The sequence below is a fragment of the Alosa alosa genome, chromosome 7 (genome assembly GCF_017589495.1).
Source record: "Alosa alosa isolate M-15738 ecotype Scorff River chromosome 7, AALO_Geno_1.1, whole genome shotgun sequence".
NCBI classification, from domain to species: domain Eukaryota; kingdom Metazoa; phylum Chordata; class Actinopteri; order Clupeiformes; family Clupeidae; genus Alosa; species Alosa alosa.
In genome coordinates this window covers 31524782-31547065 of record NC_063195.1, presented here as the reverse complement: position 1 = coordinate 31547065, position 22284 = coordinate 31524782, and the positions used below count along the sequence as shown (strand labels likewise).

The 22284-nt window shown below is 43.4% G+C and overlaps 1 protein-coding gene across 5 annotated transcripts in view; it reads right to left on the bottom strand.

Moving 5' to 3' along the window:
• The window catches only part of LOC125297166, a 37612-nt gene extending 23265 nt beyond the window's left edge, over positions 1-14347 (bottom strand). Inside the window, exons 1-7 of one of the 5 annotated variants that reach the window (XM_048247317.1) lie at positions 14256-14346; positions 14014-14143; positions 13844-13880; positions 13560-13726; positions 11618-13292; positions 11429-11483; positions 11097-11332 (exon numbers count right to left, since the gene is read on the bottom strand). In XM_048247317.1, coding sequence (XP_048103274.1) covers positions 11313-11332; positions 11429-11483; positions 11618-13292; positions 13560-13726; positions 13844-13880; positions 14014-14143; positions 14256-14298 — 2127 coding nt within the window. In that variant the 5' untranslated portion in view covers positions 14299-14346 and the 3' untranslated portion in view covers positions 11097-11312. Of the gene's footprint in view, positions 1-11096; positions 11333-11428; positions 11484-11617; positions 13293-13559; positions 13727-13843; positions 13881-14013; positions 14144-14255 lie in introns of those variants that run through there. The other 4 variants (XM_048247314.1, XM_048247316.1, XM_048247312.1 and 1 more) reach the window with 4 other exon arrangements.
• Positions 14348-22284: the final 7937 nt, after the last annotated feature.

The following is a 22284-nucleotide window of genomic DNA, read 5'->3' as shown; positions in this document are numbered from 1 at the left end:
TCTTTTCACAACAGCGACACCTCTGTTCAGGAGAATATTGCAACTAGTGTTGCGACCACCACGCGCGAGTATAAATGGTTACGGCGCTTCTGTGACGTCACATTGGTGCGCTACTGGTCGGGTGCGTCGAGTATGTGGGACGTTTAAGAGTTTTAGGCAGAGCGACCAACTCTTTGTCTCCTGGGCCCCCCTGCGCACGGGAAAACCACGGGAAAACCAGCCTTATCGCACTGGCTTGTCGACGCCATAGCGGGAGCGTACGATTCGAAGGGGCTACAGCCCCTCAGCCTCGGGCCTGAGAGCTCACTCTACGTGGGGGATGGTGGCTTCATGGGCGGTGTTTCAAGGGATATCAGTGCAACAGGTGTGTTCCACAGCTAGTTGGACTAGTCCAGACACCTTTGTGAAATTCTACCGGCTGGATGTTACTAGAACGCCGGTTTCTCATTCAGTCCTGAGCGTTGGATCTGCGTGAGTCGCATCACTACGTTCGTTACACTACTGTCACTTCCCTCACGGCGTAGCCCTGCTCGGGCAATCTCTAGTCGATGTGGGCTACATAGCCGATAACACTTATAATCGTATTCATAACCATAAACACATTCCCTGGTCATGCTGTCCGCTGAGTGGGGTTATATTGTGATTGTGCGTATAACTTTGGATGTGTCTGGCACCACTGCGCTGAGGGGACACCCTGGCGTGGAGACCATCCAAGGCTGACAGTGTCACGGTAGGCAAATGGGCAATCGGGGAGCTGTCCAGATCTCTCCCTTAGGTGGATCTCGAACACGAGATGATGAAAGAGAACTAAAGGTTATACTGGGTAACCGCAGTTCTCTGAAACATCGAGTGGAGAGATCCACCGAGTAAGCCCCACTTGCTTCACGAGAAGCGAATTTTCTACTGATGAGAGGCAGCGCAGCATCATCCTTTATACCACGGATGCAGGGCGGGGCTATCCGTGGCGTCGGATTCGCGCTGCCAAAGCCAGACTTGGTGCAATTGGTTGCTTCTGCAGAGGTCGGGTACGGATGTCCCTCCCTTAGGTGGATCTCTCCACTCGATGTTTCAGAGAACTGGGGTTACCCAGTATAACCTTTAGATTCTGATACTATACCAGGCGCTGTTAAAAGTTCTTTTTTTGCCTGAAAAAAGACGTGCAGGAAAAGTTTTCAGGACAATTTGATTTGGTTTCTTAATGCCGAGATCCCCAGTTACCTAGGGCTACTTCTGTCAATCACGTTTTAACTGGATCAGTTTTGACAAACCAATCAAATCCATTTACTATTATTATGACCGCTGCAGTTTAACATAGACAGTGGCATGGGCGGGCGCCATAGGTTTAGTCAGAGTTTTTTCTTCCGTTTTTTTTTTATTTTTCGCATGTGTAATTTTCCGTCAAGGATTCCCGGGACACTGAAAGACCGGGGTGCACGAAACTTGGTGGGCATGTAGCCCCACAAGGATAGCATGGAACCATTGTTTTTAATTTTGATCCATCACCCCCCCGCCGGACTGGACCAGGACTGGACCCACGAAAGGAGGGTAGGGTGGACAGTTTTCTGTGAAAATCTCGAGAATTGTAGGGCCTAGGAGGACCACCGCCTTTTTTTTGTATGTTGGTCTTAAGGGTCCATGTCAAACCATCCCATAACCACTCATTTCATGTATAGCGCCACCTAGTTAAAATGAAAAAGCAACAGAAAATGAGATGTTGTAAGGTATCTCTGACCTGACATGGTGAAAACTGCACGAAATTGGAAGTGTAGGATCATTATGACATTCTCTGAATGCACGCCAAGTTTCGTGGACTTTCGTTCATGGGGGGCCATAGAATAAATTAATTTATGTGTACATTTAGTGACTGTACACCAACATAGTTTTCTGTGAATATCTTGAGAACCGTAGGGCCTAGGATGACCAATTGTTTGCGTATGTTTGCCTCCAGGGGCCATGTTAACCCATTCCATATGCACACATGTGCATAAACAGATACACATGCACACACATACAGGGGCGCCTTAATGGACAAGTTCGGTATTTTACACTAAAAAGCCCGTTTTCAGATAGTTTATGATTAAATAGAATGTTTAAGATTGAAATTTGGACACATGCTGCTGTCCTGAGTATTTTCGGTTTCTTTGGTAGCACCCCCCCACCTCCACAACGCTCCATAGGTGCACTGGAAAAATCTTTCTAAAACGCATTAAACTTTCGTTTACAAAGACGTGAAACTCACCGAGTGGTCAGGGGTGTTTACTGATATGCTCACACAAAAATCGCTGCAAAAGATGCTTTCCAAACTAGCTATTTTTCCAAATGCCTCACACCTGTACATTCTTCCGTTGAGAGCTTGAATAATAGACACTCCAGCCCATACTGAACTTGTGCCCTCGGAACCAAATCTGACAGCAAGCAGCTTTGGAGTTTTGGAAGTAGGCTGCAGGCAGGCAGCTGGTGGATACATAACTGGCATGCGTAAGGTACTGTAATGGTAAGGTAAAAGCAACGACCGAAATGCAGTGTTTAAACATGCGTATGAAACGTATTAAATATGCAAACACAGATCCGGTATAAACACTGACCCCACAAAAAAATATCTCCCGTTTTTGGAAAGCTAAATGTTGACAGGTATGCTGTACTGCATGACATGTTTTCCTTTGCATGAATGTTAAAATGAGGTCCTGACTCACCATGGTTGTTAAAGATCCCATTTGCACTTTTTGCAAAGAGTAGGTGGTTCCCTGATTTGTGTGGCCTTGTATCATCCTCCCAGTGTGTAATTGGTTCATTCACTCCTTCACTCTCAACCTGAAACTAGTGTGTGGTGAACATTCTGGCACATAATGGCTGTTGTGCATCACTCAGATGAGTGCTTGTTATGAATCCAATAAAATATGAAAATGGAAACACAACATAAGAAAGGCCCAGGAGTCAGGAATAAGAAAAATATAAATGTTAATTTATTTTGGACGAACTGAGACTTCAGCAACGATGCCAATGCTTCGAAAGCACAGTAATAAATAACTAAAAACAGATTCTAGCAAGCTTCCTAACCTTCTAATAGTTTTAAGCAAATACTATCTTACCTCCTTGAAATAAAAATGCGTGAGTCTTCCGCACGGCTTACCTTATACACTAACATCCAGCTATTCTAACGTGGGAAAACAAACAAAAAAATTCACCGGCCCGTCACCAGTTACAATGGTCAGTTTCGAAAAACGAGGAAAAGAAAAGACAATTTGTGAGCAGAGTAGCGGAACGGCGAGAATAGAATCTGTATCTGAATCGGTCTGTAAACAGCGTGTGATCCGAGATCGAGCTGCGGCCATGTTGGAAAAGGCGGCTTTTATAGGCAGGCCCACTCGCAGACGCCAGCACACCTGCACACAATAAGGGGTAATGACAGGTAGAGAGAATGCAGGTAGAGGGTGAGACTAGAACAGCCAAGTAGGCTACACAAGGGCACGTAACAGTGCTACACATTGGTGGTGCTTAGTGAGATTCCGCCTCTCCTGTGAAGCACTTTGAGAGTCAAGAAAAGTGCTATAAACTGTAATATGTTGTTACATTAACCCTTATCACCCCACCCTACCCTATACTGTGTGTGTGTATATATATATATATATACTTTATATTTGATGTTTGTTAACATTGTTAAATGAAGGTGATTCACTAGTCCCCTACAGTCTTTTGAAGGAAGGAACCAGTTCTGTATGCATTATTGTAACAGATAGGCTAGGATATTGGTAAAGTAGTTGAATAGCACACACATGCACAAACACACATACACACCCACACACTCTCACACACATGCACCCACACATACAAACATACAAACACACACACACACACACAAAACTAACTTACATGCAGGCACACACACTCAATAAACACACACAGAAGCACACATATACTGTACACAAAAACAACCACACACTCTGCACACTCAATTACAAACACAAAACATTGTTGTTTCTTTTTAAGTAAAAAAAAAAGGCCCATGGGTAACAGGGGCGAGGAAAAACTCCCTAGAATTGGAAGTATAAGTAAGTTAGTAAGTATATACTCTTTTGATCCTGTGAGGGAATTTTGGTCTCTGCATTTACCCCAATCTGTAAATTAGTGAATCACACTCAGCACACAGTGAACACACAGTGAGGTAAAGCACACTAATCCCGACGCAGTGAGCTGCCTGCTACAGCGGCGCTCGGGGAGTGGTGAGGGGTTAGGTGCCTTGCTCAAGGGCAGTGGCGATTCTAGACATTTTTAACAAGGGTGGCACTAGTGAGGCACTGATTAATTCAAGGGTGGCATGAGGCAAAACATCCAGATAAACAGGCTCAAGATGTGAATTTAGCACAAATACATTAGGGAAACCAGACACAAACACCATACTCATAAATTGAAGGACAAAAAACACAAATACCTTACTCTCACATAAAATGTCTTTATGTGCCATAGGAGGAGTTCCATAGATATACTGACACGGGGAGAGGTTTAATGAGGCGATTTATCATTTTGTGCAATTTCATTCTTAATATCTTAACAAGAGGGAATTTGCACTAATATTCAGGGAATTTCGCATGTACTGTAGATTACCTTTTTTTACGCAAATGCATAATTGCAACGTTACCTACCTTAACAGAGCAAGCAGGGCTCGCCTTCTGTCTAACTCAGCTAAGTGACTTAAACAATGGCTACCTGCATATCACTTCACTACTTGACAGTACCCTGCATCAGGGCCAGCCCTAGGTAGCACTGCAGCCAACAGGATGTAGCACTGTAGCTGCCTGGCTGCTCTAGCTGTTGGCAGGGATGGGCAAAAATACATCAATGTATTTTAAAATAAAATATCAAATACCCTAATTTTAAATGTATCAAAATAAACTATAACATGCATAGCCACACCATGTATCAAAATCAACTGTATTTTTCTATTGGGAAAGTACCAAAAATACTCAAACAGTGTTTGAGTTTTTCAGTTTTTCTCTGCCTACGAGACATGCCATAACCTGCAAACAGTCAACAGATCAACTATGCTGACCTGCCTGTTACATCTCATAGCCTAAACAGAGATGCACTCAAAAAGTCACAACTGAACTTGTCAAGCGGTACAAAGAGGAGACAAGTCTCTGACATCGTCAATGCATCGATGCATGCCCAGATTGAACAATGTTGCAGAGCAACCACATAACTAGTTCCATGTGTTCCGATTGGATGATTAAAGTTCTCAAGAAACTGATCATTAAAATTCTCAAGAAACTTGAGGCTGATATGAAGGAGTGTATTGTGTGTGTGAGCAAGTCTGGGCAAATTATTAATTAAATGAAATGTTCAACGTTTTGCTTTAGGCAATACATGGGGCAACTTGTTGCAGGGCAGCCACATGGTTCCATGTGTTCGAATTGGATGACTTAAGTTATCAAGAAACTTGAGGTTGGTATGAGGGAGTGTATTGTGTGTGTGAGCAACCTACATGTTACTTATCTGCCTGAACCTCAATATTCTGATCACAACAACTCTGGGCAAATTTCAAGTCAGCACCAGTGCTGCATTCATTGTTTTGCACTTTTATAATCACATCACCAAGTGGGTTATTGGTTTTACCAAAAATATTTGGCAGTATTTTTAAACTACAAACCTATAAGGTATTTTGATACAAAACCACAGCTGCCCCCAAGACTATGCTGTCAATTCGTGGGACATCTGACATGGACATATGTAAAATGCATGATTTACATGCAAACAAGTAGCCTATGGTAACGTTTGCAAAATAGCAAAATGTCCATATGAAGAACAGGACCTTCGATATATGGCCACAAGAATGAGTGTAACATAAAACAATGATCGTTTTAATGTTAGAATCCTTATTAATGCCAAAATGTTACATTAATGAGTCCCTCTGTGTGCTTACAGGTCTTGACTATTTTCCGGGGGAGTGGCTTGGGGCAGCGAAGAGCAGTGAAAGGCAGGGAGTTATTGGAGTTGTTGGCTTTCATCCACATGAGCCAAAAACACATGTTTGGCTTTTTTTCGGTCAAGAAGGCACTGACTTCAATGATGACTCCACATTTCTACTACATAAATGACCCAATTTAAATACACATTCATCTTCCCAGCGGTGAAATGCTCCTTTAAAACACAGCCCTGTGGTGCTCCTGTGTTGAGGGTAAGGGATGAAGAGGTGTGGCTATCCACCCTCACCACTTGGGGTCTAGCATGTCAAGAAATTGAAAATCCACTTACAGACATCTATACTGTAGATGTCAGTGCAACATGTTGGTACAGTTGACTGGGCTAAAGAAAGATTGAATAACTCTGTGAACACTGGAGGAAATTGATCTGCGCAGGTCTTGAATACTCGTCCAGGCATGCTGGTATTCACGCTTTGGAATGCTTTAGCTACTTTCAATTTGAAACACTGCATGGGGGAAGATTTTGAAAAGAAGTTGTGGCGTAGTTAGCTCTGCCTCAGTTTTATGTGACTATAGAAATTCTTTGCAAAGATAGGTTTACGTCAATCAGCATGTCCAAAGACTCAGAGTAAGTTCACGATTTATTTATTTTGGTAACTTTGAAATGGGATTTGATTTAAATGTCCACATGGTGTGAAAGTGTAAGAAGAAACAAGAAAAGTAGCCTAGGCCTAGGCTATGATACTCAGATACATCAGAAGACTTTGGAAAGATTTGTGAAAGACTACAGTATGCTCTAACACTGACACATCTAAAGACAGTCACAGGATTTAAAGTCAGATTACACAGACTATGATTTGCAACAACTAGGAATCTTTCACTGTCATTAGTGTGGCCACCCGGAAGCTTGTAGTTGATAGTTACATTTTAATTCCTGATTCGAAAGGGAAAATGAACAGAGTTCTCCAGTTTGCTAAGATAGGAAAATGTTTCATACATTGTGCATCATCTACTGTAAGTAGCCTGTACATATTTATGTAAGAGACTACCATTCTTTCCCACAGGAGGTCCTTCCGAGTCCAGTCTCTTGATGTTGAAAGCCTCCAGTCAGTTAAGACTGAGTTAGGCATTCTGGATTCAGTCTTAAAAATGAACCTGGACTTCGCCATGAAAGCTCTAGAGGCCATGCCCATGTCCAAAAAGGAAGATGCTGCACTACAGGTGGAAGGAGAGCAAACTCTTATCAAGATCAAAGCATTTCCAACTTCCTGGGGCTTTCCTGTGTTCCATTATGTGGTGTGGAATGACAATAATGATCTCAAACTGCTTCAGAAAATCAGAGTGAGGGAGGCCCCGCTGACAACTGAAAACATTTGTGAGTCACACTTTGTTGGACATTGCTGCAGGGATGAATTTAAGAGTTGCATGAAGCAGGCACATGAGAAAATGGCCCATGAGAAAATGGCCTCTAAAAAAGATGGTCTTGCCAATGTGGAGTTGAAGATCATATGTGGAGAACTGCACCTCACCTATGTTACTTCGGCCAACTCCTCCACTGCCATTGAGATCCGGCCTGATCGAAGAGTAAGAATTGAGAATGACTTTCTCAGTGACGTCCTGAGAGTGATGCACCAAATGGAGAAGTCTGGGGAGATGTCCCCAGGAATGTTGGCCTGCTTCCAGCACCTGATAGCTTCCAGCCCTAAAGCTAAACATAAGGGCGCTGTCCAGATCTTGCTCATGAGCGATGGCAAAAGAGTTGAATTTCTTCATCATAATCACTTGGCAGTGCTTGATCGTTTTGTTATATTCATTGGTGCCAACAACAAGCCAGAGATGCGCCGTACTACAGAACACTGTCTTCAATAACATGGGACAGTAACCATATGGATATCAAGGGTGTTTTTGTGTACATGGTATAAGATTAGCAAGTTAGAAGAACAAGAAGAGTGTCCTGTTAATCCACAAGTATTCTGAATTAGGCCTAGTGTAGGCGGAATGCACATTGATTGTCCATCCAATTCAATGGGACATTCTGTTGCATTCTGAGGAGCCTTTTTAATAATGTAATTAATGAATGGGTTTGACTTACTTCTGAGCTCAACTTCACTGCTTTATCTTACAATGTTACGCAATTTATTTTCTTGAACATTGTAATCTTTGTCAAATATTTAGTAATGTTCTAGTTGTTTTATTATTATTTTGTCCTTTAAAAGTTATATTTAGGACATTCTCCTTCATGAATCTGCATGTAACATAGATATTGTGTGTTAAATAAACGCACTAATGTCTGGTCTGAATGCTCATAGAGCCGTGTTTTTATTTATTATCTCCCCACCAAAGCCTGAGAGGCCTCACACCACATTTTGTATGTCCCTTCCCTCTCTCCTGATCTCACTCACAACTATTGTAAATGGCTTGCACCCTTTACCCTGGACACAGTACCTGTGGATTAGTTTACTATCCATAGCGCAGAACTCCCCAAAGAACTCCCAAACGCGCAGCGGAGCCCACTGCGCATTGGGGAGTTCTTTGGGGAGTTCTGCGCGTTGGGGAGTCCATTAATTCCATATAACAGGACACCTCGGCGGCCGTTATCCCTTACGTATCATACAAATAGTAGGCTATTGCACATTTGGCGTAAAGCAATTTGTGATTCTCGTGTGTGTGTGTGGGGGGGAGGGGGTTGCTGGGGCTGGTTCTCTGTAGACGGATAGTTGGAAATCACTTTCAGAGCGATTCTGAGAATGATTAAAAACTGGCAGCCATCAACTTTAGATATTCAGATGGGAAAGGCCCTTCATTCCTCACAGCCAGGGGAGTGCATGCGCACACAGTGTGAGTAGTGATGGGCCAGATGTGACCACTCAGCTGAGCAAGAAAGCATTCCAATTACTTCATCATTCACCCTTATTTAGTCTTCACAAATAAATCTGCCCTCATTAAAGTGAGCAAAGAGCAAGCAGAGCAAGCAAGTTTGTTTGTTTATGTTTAAATGTATTAGCAGACGCTTTTGTCCAAAAGACTATACCAGGGCTTAAAATTCATTTTTCAAAACGGGGGGGAATTCCCCCCTTAGGTTATTCATGTAGGGGGGTTTTACACAATTTGGGGGGGAGGGGGGTCGATTCTGATACCAAGTCAAGAATTGCGATTTCAATACTTCGATACTTTTTAAAAAAAAGTGTTTGATTTTGGGGCCCCCACCACTCTGACGTCATCAGTAATATATACTGTAGTGGGATCATTCACAACAGTGGACATCCTAGATTCTGCTTGACTCTCTCCACACACACAAACACACACTGAAAATGATAGCTTATGTGATATGTTTCTATCATATATTTTTGAATTCATATAGAGTGTATTTATTTAATAATGCATTTTTTAAAGTATAGCATTTTACTAGTAATTACTACTAGCTAAACATATTTAGTAATTTGAATGCCTCATATTGACGTTTAACCTATAACACTTAGGCATATCTTTAATGTGGTGTGTAGGTCCAATTGAGTGCACATTGGTGATGAGTAGGTGTAATTGAGTGCCTGTCACTTTAAGAAAATACCTGAGAGTAATTCTATGGAGTAATTAGCCCCCCTTCAACCTGACGGTTTTAGGCTGTAGTCGCTAGTGAATAAAAGTTGTGCATAGTGCGGTATGTGTATGCAAATCATTATGTTTTCTATGTCATTAGATACAATAAATGTTGACATGTCGAAGACAATCTTTCTGGGATCAAGTATTGACGTGACCTGAGCTAGCAGGATAGTTACCAAGGAGCTCTTTCCAGATGTAAAAGTTTGCCATGGTAGCGTAGCCTATTTGCATAAGCGCAAAGTGGTTCTCTCTCTCTCTCTCTCTCTCTCTCTCTCTCTCTCTCTCTCTCTCTGTGTGTGTGTGCGTCTGCATGAGGCTATGTTCAATTCAACTCGGTAGTTGATCAGTCCGGTCAATAGCACCGCATTCACGCCACTTAATGATTAGGCTATATTAACGTCATCAGACAGGCTGTAAAAGTGTATGCGGTAATTTCTCGCATTATGATGGCTAGACTTGAACAAATTATGCGCAATACCCGCAATCCCGCAGTGAAATTTAAGCCCTGTATACATTATATTTTTAACGAAGGACCACAAACAAAACACACCAGAGAGGAGCCTCCCCCTTCAGTATTCCCAGAAAAACACGTCTTTGTTTGTTTCCAGTTTTCGGAGCCTGTGCTGCCTACAGAGACGTTTTTTTTTTACAGTGTAGGCTACTCACGTAATGGGCAGCTAGTGTTTGTGACGACATGATTGCTGAATGTGATAAAAAAAAAAAAAAAAAAAAACATACTGCTGACTGCACCTTTAACATTTGATTCTGTTTACTTACTGATCTGTTTGGGACCAAAATTACACCAAGCTGCACAGTTTTGAGAGAGACTAGAATACGCATTTACAGCATAAATCATAGCTTATAGGGTAAACTTCGCTACTTCATAGTAAATCACTCTTTTCAGCCATTAACTGGGCAAAAACCATCACATGGCTATGCTACTGTGGAGAGACACATGACTTCAACATGTCCTCAACAGTGATTTTCAAATCAGGAGAGATGTTAAATTCTTTGTGCTATAGGTAGGCATTTACAGTCAAAACCAAAATCACTAACAAATCACAAATAAGTAACAAAAACATCACTAACAGAACAGCCTTCAAGAGCATTTCACCAGGGTTTTCAAGCAGGCACATTCCTTTATACAGTAGGCGTTTTATTGAATTAGGTCATGAAACCTCCAAAAGGCTTAACACTGGTATCTGGTGTCCCAGACTCACCCCCCTCTACACTCATGATGGGTCCTCTTGAAGGTAAAAGTGTAAGTTAATTATGTAATGATATTCATTAATGTTTTCCCCTGTAAATTTAAATTCAGCCTGTGAAAATACTCAATTATTCAATGTTTGTTTTTGTTTTTATGCGTCACAAACGGAACGCAGTTACGTGCCCCCTATAAAATTGTTTTTACGCAACGCAAACTGGACTGGGCTCCAGCCAGGCTGGGTTTAAACTCAACTCTTAATACAAATCTGAATGGGATGTTGCCAGAATTAAATTCTGTTCTGCTACGCCAGGCTGTCAGGACAGCACTGTATGAAACTGAAGATGTTATTACCTCAATATAACAGTGGAATTTATTTAGGGAAAGGTGAATTTATTCATGGAAAGGTGTGTGTGAGAGAGAGAGAGAGAGAGAAAGACAGAGAGGGAGAAAGAGAGAGTAAATGTTCAAGGTTCAGATGTGCCTTGAATGCAGCAAGCGAACATCCTGATGAAAAAGGAGCGTTTATGAGTCTTCTGGCCCGACGCAGACACAACAGGAGTAGCCTTATTAGATGGTGTACGAGAGGCTTAACTCTCTACATGCCCAGCTGCCAAAGAGAGGAAGAATTCGCACCACACCGAACAACATCAGCTACAGAAACAACATCATCAACAACACCACCAATAATAGTATTAAAACTTACTTGAGTCAGAAAAGGCACGAGTGGGAGCCAACTTCATGCTGCGTCTTTTTGGCATCTGAACGAGGAATGGGGAAACACATGAGCTGTGCTACCTGTATACCTCCACATGTGAATAACCACTATATTGTTATTGTGCTCAAAACAGGACATGTGGGAAAGGTAAAGGATCACAAAGCCATATCACTGCACCTTCATACTGAACCTCAGTTTGGGCCTCTTCCTGGTGGTTTGCCCAGATGCTGCTCCAGGCACAGGTTCAAGTGGCTCAGCAGTCAGAGTTGATGGGGCAGAAGTTGCCTCTGTGTCACAATGAGGCAGCAGCTCTTTCCTCAATGCCGTGAGCAAGATGTTATCAAAGGAGACATTCTGTGTCTCCACAGCTCTCTGCAGGATGGCCTCAGGTCCAAACTCCTTCAGAAGGAACTTGTCCATGCTTCTGTACAAAGTCTGGATCTTGGTGTTGCTTTCATATGTCAGGAAGTTCGGCGTTCCTGAGGCACTGCTGAACTCAGAGAGGACTTTCTGAATCAACTCTCGGGAGGAATCCGTCATATCGGCAGAGGCAGTTTGTTGATCCAGGATTTTGGCCAGCAGTCTGAGCATCAGAACTGTGACAAAACAGCCACAGTCACTGCTGTCTGGCACAGAGGTCCCGGTGGATGTACGTCCTAAACTCATCTGCTGCTGCACAATGGGGCCAACTTCAGTTTGGTGCCTGGCCAGTTCCACGTGGAGGATATCCATGACCTGGTGAACTATAACCCTGGTGAACAGATCTAGTGGGTCCCCAAGTTTCTGGGATGCGTAGTTCAGTGCCATGTCTGGCTCATGGCCTGCAGTGGCAGATTTGGTGCTTTGGCTCCTGGTAGAGGATGTGGTAGCTCTGACGTCATCCACTGCATCAGACTGAGCAGAGTCAGACACCCTCAATTCTGAAAGAAACCTCTCGATGAATCCAGAGAACCGACCACCATTGTGATCCTGGCTGGTATGAAGCAGAGGGTGTCGAGTGGAGGAACGTTCCATAGCTGTGTCATCTACGTCTCTACCAGCTGATGACAGCATCCTGGATCTATCAGACAACCGGGAAGAAGATGACTTTTGACGTTTCTCCAGCTCGGAATCAACTATATCCATGACCTGGAAGGTCATCACTCGAGTGAACAGATTGGCCACATCACTAAATTTGTACTCAGCTTCAGAGGGCACATGGGGGATACTTCTTCCTGCATCAGAAGATTGGAAGCTTTGAATCCTGAGAAGGGGAACTCTGGCCGAGGCAGCATCCTCACTGGCGTCCTGTACCATACCAGGAAGAAAATACGGTTGAAGCAAATCCTTGATGGCTTCTTCTGCGTAGAAGTAAATCACGTGAGAGGCACTTAAAGTCCGCTTTGGAGTTCCTTTTGGCAAAGTCTCAGAATCTGATGTGCTTCCACTAGCAGCCACAGGAATGGATGTCTGGCTGACGTTCTCATTCTGAAGAACATCCTGAAGGTGACTGACAAGGTTCTTGGCGATCTTGTGGATATTCCCACTGGATACGAGCCTTTCCAGGATTGTGTTGATGCAAGTCGAGTCGTGGAATGTATTTCCATGTTGCGCATCTCTCATGGCTTCAGAGACGTTGGATACAATGTGCTCACCAGTGTGAGTGGAGAGTTTGGACACAGAGCGTAGAACAGCTGTCTCAGAGACCTCAGAGGAATGAGTTCTCCTCAAGGTAGCCAGGGCAGCTTTCATCCTGTACATAATTTCTCTCAAAGGGCCACTTGTCATTTCAGGTAATGCAGCAGAGCCACTTCTGATTGTACTGCTCTTATCCAGGAACTCCCCATCGGTGTCCACTGACCCAGCCAGTGACCTATGGTTTGGTATAGACAACGGAGACGTTCAGTGATGTTACAAGTACGGTGATACGTTCATATTGTTCATTTGAGGAATATAAAATCTGTCCACATTCATGCACACGAGTCGAAACCCAAGATATTTACTGTATTTATATATAAGTACAATGTATAATGAGGTATAGCAATGTTTGTGTATTAACCCAACTGTGATGAGGAAACTACTTGTTACTTCTCACACACAAGAATACATGGTTTCTATATGTCGTGTTGCTAGATTATACCTTTCAATTGAGGTGAGGGAAAAGGTTGTGGATGTTGAGGTTCTGCTGACTGGAGTTCCAGCATCCTTCGCCATGAAGACGTACGCAGGTACAATCACTGTCATGGAGCTAAGACTCACTACCTTCAAGATGGCCATGCAGAGTTCGGAGAACTGAGTCCTTGTCATCTGCAGTCAGCAAAAAACATAGTTAATAGCAACAAACAAAAACATACCAAACAAATCTTGAATGTTGAATTTTAACCAGTAAACCTGTCTGAATGAAACAGGAATAGCAGTACATACAGGAGTGTTCAGCAGGCTGCTGAAATCCTCCCACTCCCTGCAGAAAACAAGAGGCAGAACAGAGAACATGTCAGTGTATCAGGCAATAATTAGTTTCATTCATCAACAATATTTTAGTCCAGCCATCTGATGTTAATAATATCGAATAATATTGATAAAGCATAACTCACTCTTCAGAGAAACTCAGTATACACTCCTGAAAAGAAGAAAGGTGAGTCTCTTCCAAAAAGCCAGGGGCAGATCCTGAGCTGGAGCTATGACTGCGTCCTGATGAACACTGTTCATGCTGGGAGGGACCTGCTGGCCACGGAAATATAGCGATATACTTGAAATACAAGGAATAGATACTTAAAATAGCATATTTCTTTATGTGAAACGGAGCACCATATGATAATTTAGAAATAAAACCTACCTGTTCCACTCTCACTTTCAACTTTATCGCGAGCCTTTTTCATTTTTTGGAAGATGATCAAAACAGTTAGAAGAGTTAAAGTCTCAACCTGTTGCCACTGAAGAGACTAAGTAAATGATACATTTGTCTGAAATCGAGGGGACAGTGTTTTACTGTTTGTGATGTCATAATTGCAAAGGCTTACAGTAATGATGTCATAAAGCAAGTTGCCATTATCAACAGTTTATAGCAGCATGGACAATGAAAAAGATCCCCATGTCAAGTGGCACAGGCAAAACACAAACTATATAAATGTTAATGTTCATGTTATCGGCAGACCATTTTGTCCAAAGCGACTGACTTATAACACTTGTAAGAAATTACTGTCCCTGACTTAACATGAGATTCATGGTAAAGGATAATCTCCCAAATGGTGATCTTATCAAGATAACAAGCAAAAGGTGCTCTGGCCTCACCCAGATACCTTGGGCCAGGAAGCAAACTGAGGTGTGAATAACACCAGCCAATTGCAGAATAGGCATGGGGGAAGGCCACAGAATCATCCCAGGCAAGGGGGAGAGATTAACTAAAATATTATATAGCCAAAAGTTGCCAGATCGATTTGCATTATAAGCCTAAATAATTTACATCAAGAGTGGAGGATGTAGGCTACCTTGAAACTGTATGGCTAGAATTTTAGATGCTTATTGTTAGATGCTTAAGACCAACACTGCTGAATCTGGGTTTCACATCCTTTGTACTAGGCTACTCTACTGGAATACGGGCTGAATGCTGGATCAATCAAAAGAAACATCCTTTATGCCTGGCAATGGCAAGCCACTCAGCGTATGGTTGCTGAAAAAAGAAAATGAGATGATGAGTATCCTGCCAACTATCTACTTTTGTTTCAGTGGAAATGCATGGATTCCAGTTTCTTCCAGTAGCAGCAACTGGAATCCATGCATTTCCACTGAATTATTTTTGGAATCTGATCCCTTATCATACCTGTTCATTCTTACTTTCGTTGCTTTCGACTTATCGCGTGACTAAATTCAAGATGGCTGCAAACGCTAAACTTTGTGAAGATACTGTCTGTATAAATCGTCTTGTAAGTAAACTACCAGTGCTTTTCAAAGTTCTCAATGTCTCGCTTTTTAAATGTCAGGGCCCTCGGAAGTCTACCAATGAAGTGTGGAGATACATTGAGCCTCGTAAATGGGTGTAAAACAGTGATTTACTTGCATGGCTAGTCGATGCGAAGCACCACTATTGAAAAAGCTGTTGGTAGCATCGGCTAACTAAGCGCCAGATTTTTGGAGTGCAGGGGACAAGCCGAGATGGGCTATGAGACATACGTTCACACTCGGTATCATGTTTCAATACACTTTAGGTCAATATCACACCGAAATTCTCCTTTAATGGCTAGTCATTCTACATCGCGAATGCTGCCATGCCACGAGTGAAACATAAAGCATGCAGGAGACATAAATGTAAATAACAAATACGATTGGTTATCTGCATTTGGGTCAGTAAATACAAGGGTTTAGGCAGAGAGGTTGAAGCGAGGTTTAGGGAGGGCATAAAACCTGGTTCGCCTGAATGAAATAGATGTCATGACATGGTCATATTATTAGCTGCTACCATTTGCACGAGGTCGAGTCTACACACCAGAGAAACTTTCTGCATGGGTAGCAGAATGGTCTGCTTGGATGGAGTATTCCAGCCAAATTCTGCTACCTTTCTGCTACCCATACCAGGCGCAGTTAAAAGTTCTTGTTTTGCCTGAGAAAAGGCATGCAGGACAATTTGATTTGGTTTCTCAATGCCGAGATCCCCAGTTGCAGTGTCGGCTAACAGCACTGATGTGGTGGCTAATGCTAGCTTCGGCTGTGACGACCTCTTGTTCTTCAGAATTAACATTACACCCTGTACTTTCGTCGTCTTTGTACATTTCTTCTACCAACCTTTGTGGTCGTTGATTAACGTTAAGGAAACGCCGTACTGTATATCCATAGCCTAATTCTCTCAGTCTAGATCTTTAGTTGTTTACATTAAGCTACCTAGGGCTACTGTCAAATTGACATCCAGCACAATTCACGTTTTAACTGGATCAGTTTTGACAAACCAATCATCCATTTACTATAGCAGCTAGGGCCTGTCACATGCACGCCAGGCCTTGTACAGGGCAGGAATGAATCCACTTTATTTCCGGTTCAACACTATAGGTCAAGTATGCATGGCAACGGTATACTTTAGATCAACACGTGACATCTCCCTTTTTAAAAGACATGCCCACAAATTATAAAGTTTTCAACATATTTAACAACAAGTATTATTTGTCATCACTACTAAGTTGCATATACTTAGTCCCAGTTACCTCTCACTGTACTTAGTAACTTATAGTGCATACTATTTATCAAACCCATTCTATAAACATAATGAACCAAAATATGTCTTGGCAAATCCCTAACCTCAGAACTTGCGTGAAATCATAACATCTTTTAAGTCAACAGTTAAGTATATGTGTAGATTAACTGGTCTAAAGTCACTGACTTGAATATTAATCACAGTGCTAAGACTTGAACATACATCTACTAACACATGTACAATATTTCAGCTTCTCTTGTGCATAACATAGTCATCAAATCTCTTTGGTAAACATCTTGTCCTGGCTGGGCGCTCACAGACTGACACTGGCAGCTGTGATGATGCCCTGGTGGTCTCAGTATTTGTAGGGGGCACTGGTGTCTCCATCTGCTCTGTAGGTGTGCAGTCTGGGTCACCAATGTCCGGTGTCACTTGAAGTGCTGATTTGTCAGGACAGGTGAATTCTGTTGCGTCGGTAGGTGGTTCCATTTTCTGTCATGACTGTGTATGATCGAGGGGTGGTATGAGGTTGTACCACAACTGCTCGGTTCCACACACGGCCTTGTCTGATACGGCAGCTTTCACCAGGTTGCAGGGAAGGCAGTTCTCTCTTTTCCCGGTTGTAGTAGTGTGCCATCTGTTGTTGTCGAGCCACCAACTCATCTCTACCTTGGACTATGGCTTGAGGCATCAGCTTACGTGAGGTTACAGGCAAGATAGTCTTGAGACGGCGTCCCATAAGCAATTGCGCTGGAGTGACTTGGAGTCCGCTAATAGGACTGTCTCGGAGATCAAGCAGGCACTTGTAGATGTCCTTGCCATCCTCTGCTGCTTTTCTCATTAGCTGTTTTATTGTTTGCACAAACCTCTCACTCTGTCCATTAGACTGAGGATATGTAGGACTTGACATCACCAGGTTAAAGTTCCAGTCTGTGGCAAACTGGCGCAAAGCATGACTGGCATATGGCATATTGTCACTCACCAGCATGTCCGGCACTCCATGCCTGGCAAAGAGAGACTTCAGCTTGTTGATGACCTCTTGGTTCTCAGACTCACCACTTCGGGGTACTTAGAGAAGTAATCAACGACGAGTAGGTGATCTGTTCCATTAAAGGTGAATATGTCAGAGCCCAGCTTAGCCCATGGACGGTCTGGTACTTCATGTGGCAACATTGGCTCCTGGGTGTTGCTTCTGTGAAATTTTGCACACACACTGCAACAAGCAATTGCATCTTGAATGTCTCTAGACATCCCAGGCCAATACATAATAGCTCTGGCTCTGGTTTTGCACTTCTCAATGCCTATATGAGTGTCATGTAGGGCGGAAATAATTTCCTGTCGCAGAGACTCTGGGATTACTACTCTGTCTCCTACAAACACAAGTCCATGTTCAAAGTATACTTCGTCTCTCACCTGCCAAAACTGTTGCACTAGGGGAGGTACACTTGCCTTGAGGGTGGAGAGTCGGGTCACTGGCTGATGCTTGCTAGATCTTTTCAATTCTTTGGCTACTCATAGGTAGTACTTCAGTAATGCTGTGTACCCGTAGCTGTTGTGTATCCTCTGTGTTGGAAGACGTAGCATCACTGGTCAAATACGCTCAGCTTAAGGTATCCGCAATGTACATATGTTTTCCAGGATGGTACTTCACATCGATGTTGTATTTTAGTAGACGTAACAACATTTGCTGGAGCCTTGGCGAAGCCTTGTGCAGTGGCTTTCTGGTAATCATCTCGAGCGGGCGGTGGTCTGACTGTACTGTCACTGGTCTGCCATACACATACTGGTTGAACTTTTCAGTTGAGAAACAGATTGCCAGCAGCTCCTTTTCAGTTTGTGAGTAATTTTGTTCCGATGTGGTCAATGAACGAGATGCATTTGCAATGGGATGACCATCCTGCAGCAAACAGGCTCCTAGACCGGTTGATGACGCGTCACACTATATCACAGTGTCTTTGGTTATGTCAAAGAACTTGAGCACTGGCTTGCTGCTGATAAGTGTCTTCAACATCTTGAGAGCTGCTGCATGCTGCGGTTCCCATGTCCATGCTGTATCTTTCTTGAGTAGACTACGCAGTGGCGTTGTAATTGTTGACAGATTAGGTATGAACTGTGACAAGTAATTGATCATGCCCATGATCCTTAGAAGATCCTCTTTTGAAGTTGGGTCAGGCATGTCAGTTATGGCTGTCACTTTTGACTCGTCAGGCTTCAGACCTTCCTTGCTGATCACATGGCCCATGTACACGAGTTCAGACCTCTTGAATTTGATCTTTTCTTTGTTGAACTTGCAGCCCATGGATTTAGCTCACTGCATCACATCATGTAATGTCTTGTCATGTTGTTTCTCATCTAGTGAGGCGACAATCAAATCATCTGCTATAATGTGCACATCTGGAATGTCCCCAAAAACCATCTGGTTTCTTCGTTGTAGGACTTCACTGGCACTTGATATTCCGAATGGCATTCGCTGGAAGGAATATCGTCCAAAGGGAGTGTTGAATGTGCACAGGTCTGCGCTGGCTTCAGTAAGTGGAACTTGCCAGGATGAGCTTGTCTGATCAAGCACATTGAACATTATTTTCCCTGACATCTGGCTGATCACATCAGAGCTGGTTGGGATCATGAAATGTTCCCTTCTAATGGCGCGATTCAGGTCTTTAGGGTCAAGGCATAGACGAAGTGAGCCATCTTTCTTTTCTACTACCACAAGACTGTTGACCCAGTCTGTGGGTTTTGATGTTTACGGATGACACCGGTTGCTTCCATATCATCAAGATTGTCTTTGAGACGCTTATGAAGACTCAGAGGCACTCTGCGCGGTGGGTGAATTACAGGTGACGCATTAGGCTTCAACTTAATGACATATGGTTCTGTGAATTTTCCAAGACCACTAAACACATCAGGGTACTGTGCAATCAGATCTTCTTGAGTTAGTGATTTTTCAATGTTGTCCACTCTTTGAATGAGTTGAAGACCAGAGCATGCTTGACAACCTAAGATAGTTGGTCCATTTTCAGTAGTGAGGAAAAAGTCATAGCTTGCTTGAGCACCCTTGCGTGTTGTGCATTTCAGATTAACTTTTCCTATGTGCTCTATGCTGTGCTTTCCATATCCTGACAGTCTAGCTGTAGACTTGTAAACAGGGATGCTGGTGTATCCTGTTAGCTGTTTTATTGTTTGCACAAACCTCTCACTCTGTCCTTAGACTGAGGATATGTAGCACTTGCTGCTATCAACACCCGTAAGGCAACAGGTCCAGACAACATCCCAGGTCGTGCGCTGAAGGACTGCGCAGGGGAGCTTAAGGATGTCTTCACAGACATCTTTAACACTTCCCTGAAGCAAGCCATCGTCCCATCATGTTTCAAAGCTGCCACCATCATACCTGTGCCGAAGAAAACTGCTCCATCCTGCTTCAATGACTACCGCCCTGTGGCACTGACACCCATCATCATGAAGTGCTTTGAGCGGCTTGTCATGTCACATATCAAAGCCATTCTCCCCCCCACCCTGGACCCCTTCCAGTTTGCATACCGAGCCAAGCGGTCTACAGAGGATGCAATCTGCTCTGCCCTCCACCCAGCCCTCACCCACCTGGAATAAAGAGACTCATATGTGAGATTGCTGTTTATAGACTTCAGTTCTGCATTCAACACCATAATACCACAACAACTCATCTGCAAACTCGACAAACTGGGACTCAGTACCTACCTCTGCAACTGGCTACTGGACTTCCTCTGTCAGAGGCCCCAAGTAGTACGTGTTGGCAACAATACCTCAAGCAGCATCACACTGAGCACAGGGGCCCCCCAAGGCTGCGTGCTCAGTCCGCTGCTCTTCACCCTGCTGACGATGACTGCACTGCAACCTACAGCAACAATCACATAGTGAAATTTGCTGACGACACAACTCTGGTGGGTCTCATCACCAAGCTGACGAGACTCAATACAGGTTGGAGGTCGACCATCTGACCACGTGGTGCAGGGACAACAACCTCCTGCTGAACGTCAGCAAGACCAAAGAGATTGTTGTTGACTTTCGGAGAGGTCACACCCAACACCTGCCACTGACCATCGACGGTGCTGTGGTGGAGAGAGCGAGCAGCACCAAATTCCTGGGGTGCACATCAGCGAAGACCTCTCCTGGACCACCAACACTGCATCACTGGCTTAAGAGAGCTCTCAGCGCCGCCTGTACTTCCTAAGGAAACTCAGGCGAGCAAGTGCTCCACCAGCCATCATGACCACATTCTACCGAGGCACCATTGAGAGCATCCTCTCCAGCTGTATCGCTGTGTGGGCCGGAAGCTGCACTGAATACAACAGGAAAGCCCTGCAGCATAGTGAACACAGCTGGAAGGATCATTGGTGCTTCACTCCCTCCCCTGAAGGACATTTACACCACCCACCTCACCCGCAAGCATGCACCAAAATTGTGAGTGATGCAAGTCACCCCCGCTCACAATCTGTTTGATCTACTGCCCTCTGGGAAGAGGTACAGAAGCCTGCGTTCTCGCGACTACCAGACTCACCAACAGCTTCATACACCAAGCTGTAAGGATGCTGAACTCTCTCCCTCCTCTCCCCCCCTCCACCCTCAGCTACATAACATCCTGGACATTGGACCCACAATGGCCGCCTGCACTACTCCACTTGCACACTTGAACACTTGCACACTTGTACACTTTACAACTTGGTGTTGTTGTCCTGAAAACACAACACTTCTGCTGCTCTTACATAACTTGCACCACTATGCCACTTTCTTCATTACTCAGGTCAAACAGAACTACCCAAGCCTCTTATTGGCCTGACTTTGCACTAGTTTTTTATTGACTGTCTATGCACAATTTCAACAAAATTTTGCTGCTCTTATTTTTTCATTATTATATGTGCCCTCTTATTTACTTATTTACTTACTTTTTTGTTTACTTGAATGTTATGTTTGTCTGTGGACTTAAAATTGGTAAAATATGTCTTGTCTTCACCGTGGGATAGTGAGAAACGTAATTTCGATCTCTTTGTATGTCTGGAACATGTGAAGAAATTGACAATAAAGCTGACTTTGACTTTGACTTTGACTTTGATGTAGGACTTGTTTTAATCCCACTTCTGACACCATGTCACATGCACGCCAGGCCTTGTACAGGGCAGGAATGAATCCACTTTATTTCCGGTTCAACACTATAGGTCAAGTATGCATGGCAACGGTATACTTTAGATCAACACGTGACAAGGCCTGTTCGAAAAGTTCACTCACAAGGAGATGTTTGCCTTTAAGTTCCCACCGCCCAGGTCTGATTTTGAAGAGAAATTGTGGCTTAGTTCTGCCTCTATTTTTAAACCGAGATTGTATTTCAGAATTTCTTTGCACACATCACACATGACTTCAACATGTCCTCATCAGTGATTTTTAAATAATACACACTGGAAAGATGTTAGATTCTTCGTGCTATAGGGTAGACTGAGTACAGTTGAGACACTTTTTGCCCACACAAAATCAAACAAAAAATAGATACTGAAAAGAAGTGATTTTCCACACAACATTCCACATGCCATTTCCTTAGCTTGTAAACTAAAATATTATCAATCAATAATACCCATAAGTAGTTTATATTTTCCACAATTAGCTCATGAACATAAGGTGCATTTTTTGTCTTGACTGTGTCTCAACTGTATGGAGT